The sequence below is a fragment of the Cebus imitator genome, unplaced genomic scaffold (assembly GCF_001604975.1).
Source record: "Cebus imitator isolate Cc_AM_T3 unplaced genomic scaffold, Cebus_imitator-1.0 Scaffold297, whole genome shotgun sequence".
Taxonomy (NCBI): domain Eukaryota; kingdom Metazoa; phylum Chordata; class Mammalia; order Primates; family Cebidae; genus Cebus; species Cebus imitator.
Window position 1 is genome coordinate 1,623,048 of NW_016107612.1, and position 7,021 is coordinate 1,630,068.

The 7,021-nt window shown below is 48.3% G+C and overlaps 2 protein-coding genes across 3 annotated transcripts in view; one reads left to right on the forward strand and one right to left on the reverse strand.

Moving 5' to 3' along the window:
• Nucleotides 1-2,163, forward strand: part of LOC108285440 (plasmolipin) — a 27,113-nt gene extending 24,950 nt beyond the window's left edge. Inside the window, 1 exon segment of the mRNA XM_017502647.2 lies at nucleotides 1,097-2,163. Within this exon segment, the coding sequence (XP_017358136.1) occupies nucleotides 1,097-1,323 (227 nt within the window). The 3' untranslated portion in view covers nucleotides 1,324-2,163.
• Nucleotides 2,164-5,865: 3,702 nt separating this feature from the next.
• The window catches only part of LOC108285441 (ADP ribosylation factor like GTPase 2 binding protein), a 7,547-nt gene continuing 6,391 nt past the window's right edge, over nucleotides 5,866-7,021 (reverse strand). For both annotated transcript variants that reach the window (XM_037729298.1, XM_037729297.1), the window contains exon 5: nucleotides 5,866-6,208. In XM_037729298.1, coding sequence (XP_037585226.1) covers nucleotides 6,181-6,208 — 28 coding nt within the window. In that variant the 3' untranslated portion in view covers nucleotides 5,866-6,180. The remainder of the gene's footprint in view (nucleotides 6,209-7,021) is intronic.

The window sequence follows — 7,021 nt, forward strand, 5'->3', positions numbered from 1 at the left end:
GCTAATTTTTGTATTTTTAGTAGAGACGGGGTTTTACCATGTTGGCCAAGCTGGTCTCGAACTCCTGACCTTAGGTGATCCATGTGCCTTGGCCTCCTGAAGCACTGGGATTACAGGTGTGAGCTACCACACCTGGCCTGGGATGACCGTAGAAACTTGTTGTGAATCAGTTGTGCCACACTGATTTAGGGTCATGTGCCACCTTGGAGAATGTAAAAAACTGCATACTCTCCATCTGACAAGAGCACATGCAATAGCCTTTTGGTTTAAACCATTCTGGGAGATTCATAGGCTGTCCCACGAAACCCAAACTCCGGGCCCATGTCAGGTGGCCAGCGAAGTGGCTGCAGTCCCCTCCACGTCTGTCACCCTTCACTCCACAGGCCTTGCACACCGTCTCCTCCCAGGATCCTGTGACGTCCCCAGTGAGGGAGAGGAAGGGACTACCAGTCCCTTTTGATAGACAGGAGGCTCCCATTCAGAGAGGTTGGGCGCCAGGCCTGGAGCCACGGCCCAGCCCAGGGGAGGGCAGGGCCTCGACTAGCCCTCGTTTGGGTTCCTTACTCTTCCTGACAAGGGCAATTTTGAAATCAGCAAATTCAGTGATGGGGACAGAGTGGGGAGCTTCTGAATGTGGCTGCAGGTTTGAGTATAGAGGCGTGAACAGGTTCTAGAGAATTCCTAGGGTGGCCTTTGAATGTTGTCTTTTTAGAACTAAATTCTTGTGAAACCCCATTTCTACTAAAAACACAAAAATTAGCTGGGTGTGGTGGCGTGTGCCTGTAGTCCCAGCTACTTGGAGGAGAATCCCTTGAACCCAGGAGGTGGAGGTTGCAGTGAGCCAAGATCGTGCCACTCCACTCCAGCCTGGTGACAGAGTGAGACTCTGTCTCAAAAAAAAAAAAAAAATAGAACTAAATCCTTGCTAGGTGTCCCCGCTGTCACTCTTACCTTCTCCTTCATTGCCCTCATCACAATCTGAAGGCCTGCCTGTGGTCCTTAGCTGTTTCCCGTGCTTAGAAGGTAATGTTGGCATCCCTGGACACTGGTGCTCATCAGCCCCGTGATAAACAGCTGTGAAATGCGTCTGGCTAAGTGTGAGACGGTGCGGCTGCCACAGCTCTTCCTGTCTGGGCCTGAGATCCGTTTGGAACTTGTGTCACTGTCACCCTCTTGCTCCCTAAGCCCTTCTCGCCTCTGTTTCAGTTCTTTGCGAGTTTGGTGATGATCGCCTATGGAGTGAGCGCCTTCTTCAGCTACCAGGCCTGGCGAGGAGTAGGCAGCAATGCAGCTACCAGTCAGATGGCTGGTGGCTATGCCTAAACAGCCTGTGCCATGGCCCCCTCGGGGGCTGAAGCCGCTGCTGGGTCACAGAGCAGGGTCACCCTGCAAGCCTGAAGCTGGGGAGCCCTGCACAGAGGGTCAGCCCCGCAGGGACTACACTTGCTCCTCTCTGCCCATCAGACACAAGCTCTCACAGCGCTAAGGAAGCAGGCCCAGGCTGGCAGGCATCTGGGCTTGTGGGAGGCCAACCACGGAGACCTCCTCTCCATCCCCCTTATTCAGTGGAAGGTGACGGGGGAATCTGAGGCTGTGTCTCTGCCTTGTCTTTAGAGGACTTCAGCGTCCCAGGCTGGGGCCCACCCTTCTCACCAGCACTAAATGCACTAACAAGGACTCTAGACCTGTAGCCGCAGACCTGCTGTAGCGTAAGCCTAACAGGCAGCATGTAGCACCTTAGTCTTTGTTCCGGGAGAGCTAAGCAAGCTCGTGACACCATTCTCCTTCCTTTAAACACAGTTCCGACCCACCTCTCCCTGGAGCCAGCCTGTACAAAGCGGGTTATGATTGTTGACAGCATGGTCTTCCCTCCCTGCATTTCAGACACACCAGTTACTGAAAGCAAATCAGTTTTCAGTGACTTCTCAACACTGAGAAGCCTGGCCAGGTTTCCTTCCCTTTCTTAAGCCTCTCTCTTTAATACTCCGTTTGGGTGAAGCTAACCCCAGTGCCAACTGCCTCCCCGACCCTGCTGACTAGGCACAGGGGACGCGAAGGAGGGAGGGAAGCAAGGCCTTGCCTGGCGAGTTGTCATGTGGTTGGTGGTGACTTTGTTTTTTTGTTTCATTTTTATAAAAATAAAGATGAGAGAAATTATTTGGACAAGATGTTGGGGAATCATTTTGCAGGTGCTTATAACCTCCAGGGGGCCTGAGCTTGACTGTGTAAGATGCCTGCCGTAGGGCAGTTCACGATCTGGAGGCCTTCAGCACCACCTGCCAACTCTTTGCCCGGAGGGAGGCTGCCTACACTTCCTGCTTGCTGTATCTGGAGCAGTCCTGGTTTATGCTGTTTGTGCTGGCACAAATAGAATTGCATGGGCTTTTATTCTCACAAGTGTCTCAGCTTGGCAATAACTTAGCCACCCTTGCCTTGGGCAGGTTAGGTGATCTTACTGAATGAAAGATTTCAACAATATCAGCTACCTCGCAAGTCTGCGAAGCTCAGAGGTCATATATCAAGGCCAGCCATGCTGCATGCTCAGAGCTGGTAGAGACAGCAGAGGAAAGCAGCTGAGTACTCCCGAGCTTATTTTTCCAACACCACAGAGCAGTGTTCTCCCAACAATAAGGTAAAAGCGTTTCTAGACACCCTCTGGTCCCTTTTTGTTATTTTTTTTGGAGATGGAGTCTCGCTGTGGTGCCCAGGCTGGAGTGCAGTGGTGCAATCTTGGCTCACTGTAACCTCCGCCTCCTGGGTTCAAGCAATTCTCCTGCCTCAGTCTTCCGAGTAGCTGGGATTATAGGCGCCCGCCACCATGCCCGGCTAATTTTCGTATTTTTAGTAGAGATGGGGTTTCTCCATGTTGGCCAGGCTGGTCTGTAACTCCTGACCTCAGGTGATCCACCTACCTTGGCCTGTCAAAGTGCTGGGATTATAGGTATGAGTCACTGCACCTAGCCTCTGGTTCCTTTTTAAAAGTGGGAATTAAAATGTAACTAAGTTCAAACAGTTGCAGATGAGCTACTCTGTTATTAAGGGATGAGGGATTAAGTCCAGTACCTATGTCCTAGTCAGCCTGGGACAAGCCCAGTTTGAGCTGTTGTCCTAGTATAATTTGTTTTTTAAGGGACAGGGTCTTGCTCTATTGTCCAGGCTGGAGTGCAGTGCCACAACCATAGCTCACTGCAGCTTTAACTGCCCAGGCTCAAGCAATCCTCCCGCCTCAGCCTCCTGAGTAGCTTGGACTACAGGTGCATGCCACCACGGCCAGCTAATTTTTAAGTTTTTTGTAGACACTGGGTCTTGATATATTGCCCAGGCTTGTCTTAAATTCCCAGCTTCAAGTGATCCTCCCACCTCAGCCTCCGAAAGTGCTGAGATTATAGGCGTGAGTCACTGCACCTGGCCTTGGTATAAATATTAGTAGCAGCACTGTTTAAAGTATCTCAGAGTCTGAATAATAAATTAGTAATTTCTGGAATAAGTTGTAAGAGTTTGGTTTTAAGGCCGGGCGTGGTGGCTCATGCCTGTAATTCAAGCACTTTGGAGGCCAAGGCGGGCGGATCACCTGAGGTTGGGAGTTCAAGACCAGCCTGACCAACATGGTGAAACCTCGTCTTTAAAAAAAGAGTTTGGTTTTAAGGAAGGGCAATGCATTTAAATGCAAAACAAATTCCTAGGCAAGTTAGAGAGCTCACCCGTTATGTTTCTGGCATGAATCAATTAGAGAGCTCACCTGTTATGTTTCTGGCATGAATCAAACAGCCTGTTTCAGGGGACACATTAAAGGCGCTCTGTCAATCCTAAGTCTCAGCAGTTTGCGTGACTTGTGTTCCACTGGGAGGAGTCCTAAGCAAGAGGACTAGGACTTCCTCACCCCAGGCCAGGTGGGACCCCCATCAAAGGTGGCACCTGACATCATAGTCTAAGTGTCTGTTGGTGGAGAGAGGCTGCTAGTTTATTTTAAAAGAAACCAGAAAGCCTACTTATAATATTAAGCAACAACAGACTTGCCTTTTTTCTGAGCAGAAACTGAAAAACTGGCCGGGCACAGTGGCTCACACCTGTCATCCCAGCACTCTGGGAGGTAGGTGGATCACCTGAGGTCAGGAGTTTGAGACCAACCTGACCAACATGGTGAAATCTGAAATCCTGTCTCTACTAAAAATTAGCTGGGCGTGGTGGTGGGTGCCTGTAATGTAATCCCAGCTATTCGGGAGGCAGCCCAATCTCTGAACCCAGGAAGTGGAGGTTGCAATGAGCCAAGATCATGCCACTGCACTCTAGCCTGGGCAATAAGAGCAAAACTCCACCCCCCCACACCTCCCAAAAAAGTGTGAAAAACCAATTTGCCTTTATTGTTTTTTCATCATTTAATCTCTGGGACTTGTCCACTGGCCTTTTCTCAAGCAGGCAGACTGGTCCACAGGTCTCAGCAAGGGCCCCCAACACGCCTGGGCTGTGGTAGACAGTCCCATTTATAGACAGAGCAAGGAAAGCAAGCCCAGGGGAGGTGGCATTTTAAAAAGCTGGCTCTGAGTGGTTTTAAAGGGCCAAAGTGGGCTGGTGCAAGTACTGTGGTGTTTATAACTAATAGAGCGGAACCAGTGGCAGGTTTCCTTGTTCCTTCTCTACTCCCATTGCTTCACTTGACTAGCCTTAAAACAAAAACAAAAAACAAAACCCACAAAGCAATAATAACCTGATGGCGGTGGCTGCGTTATAGAAAGAAAGAATAGACTCATCGAGAATGGTGGTTCTTGCAAAACACCTCAAATTTTACTCATGGTACAAAAGTATTTAATAAGTGACAGATCAGTACAGAAAAACACAGAGCTTGTAGCTTTTCCTTTAAAACCAGAATGGCCAAATGAAAAGTCAGTACAGATTCTTATTTTTACTATTAAAAAAAGTCAAAGGGACACGCTGGGAATTGGACTACTATGTTTTTTTCTTTCTAGAGATGACATACATGTTTTCTCATAAGTAATCCAACACACACTGCACTACACCAAAGCAGACAGCCAGTAAAGCTGTGTTCTACCTGCTACTCATGCTGGGCTGGACAGTGGAACACCATCTTGGTAGGAGAGATTTTGACAGGAAAAAACTGCAGTCCCTACCTAAGCCAGAGAACCTAACAAACTGGTTTATACAGAAGGATTTTCAGCAGACACGCAAGCACACTAACATGCTATAAGAATCTGTTTTAGTCTATTTCTAGCACACAGCATACATTCATTGGTGTCCAGTAACATAGGAACGAACGCCAATGTAGAAAGCATTTTTGCCTTCACAGCACTAACACCTAAAAAGCTCACAGCATATAATACTTTGATCTTTTACGTGGATAATCATGGAAGTTCCAAGATCACATCCACTAGGTTAGCCTGAGTATTCATCTATAAAAATATTATTTTTTTTTTCAAAAATAATGCTTAAAAGAGACTTCTAGAAACAGTGGGGACTAAATCAGAACCAGAAGACAGTGACACTAGGACTGGAAATGTTAGGACTAAGGGTGGCTTTTCAAGCGGAGCTTTTATGCAGAGGACGTCTCTTTCTGTTGGTTCCTACAGCTGAGACAAGCTGTGATCACAGGAGATTCTGAAATCTCAAGATGAGCTAGAGTAACACCCTAGATAAACATCAGGAACCCCACTGAGGCTGAAGTACTGAAACCATGACCCATGTGAAAAAGGGGTGCAAGTGCACAAAAAGATTCATGCCGAGCCTGCTGGGGCAGGGGTGGTGACGGCGGGTGAGTCCACACTCACACACCAGCATGTGTGCTGGGGGAAGGCCCCCCAGGTGGAGTGCCTGACATGGGCTCACTCCAGAAGCGTCTTTTGACTCAGAAGCTCCTGAGAGAGGTGTCTACTTGAGGAGGAGAGGAATACTATGGTAAATGAATACAAGGTGTTTCAGGAGAAACAGGTCCAGGAGGGGTTAGGTCATTTTGGTTTTGACCTATCAATACTTAACATACACGAAGAGTTACATAACAGAGCCAGTCTTTTTAAGATGTATTCTGTCATCATGAGCTGAGCCTATTGGGCCGGTGACATCCAGAACGATCCCATTCATTGGCTGGAGGTAGGACCTAGTGCCGCAGATTGTTGGGGGAAGCTGGCACAGATGATGATTTGCACAACGATGTCACCACTAAGCCACTGCTTAAATCCAGTCCTCGGCCTTCTTTTTCCTATATGAGAAAACAACCAAAGGCAAGGACTAGAAAGAACCCTGGCTTAGAATCTTGCCTCTGACGTGGGGAAGGTAGAGCTCAAGGTGGGAAGAGTACATAGGGAGAACAGAGGTTATTGGTTATTCTGCATTTCTCTTCAGTACTAGCCTGCCCTAGTCTTATTATTTTTAAGAGGTAGGGTTTTACTCTGTCACCAAGGCTGGAGTACAGTGGCTTGATCATAGCTAACTGCTGCCTGGAATTCCTGGGCTCAAGTGATCATCCTGCCTCAGCTTCCTGAGTAGCTATTACTACAAATGTGCACCACCAAACCTGGCTTTTTATTTTATTTATTTTTGAGACGAAGTTTCACTCTTTCACCCAGGCTGAAGGCAGTGGCGCGATCTCTGCTCATGGCAACTTGTGCCTTCCACTTTCAAGCAATTCTCTTGCCTCGGCTTCCCAAGTAGCTGGGAGTCAGGTGCCCGCCACCACACCCAGCTAATTTTTGTATTTTTCCATAGAGATGGGGTTTCACCATGTTGGCCAGGCTGGTCTCGAACTCCTAACCTCATGACTCGCCCGCCTCGGACTCCCAAAGTGCTGGGATTACAGGGATAAGCCACTGTGCCCAGCCTATTTTTATTTTTGTAGAGACAGGGTCTTGCTATGTTACTCAGGCTAGTCTTGAACTCCTGAGCTCAAGCGATTCTCCTGTCTTGGCCTCCCAAAGCACTGGAACTGTAAGTATGAGCCACTGTGTCCAGCCTGGTCCTGGTCATTCTTAAAATGAACTCTTAAAAAAAGTACCTCCTTTGCAGTGAGCCGAGA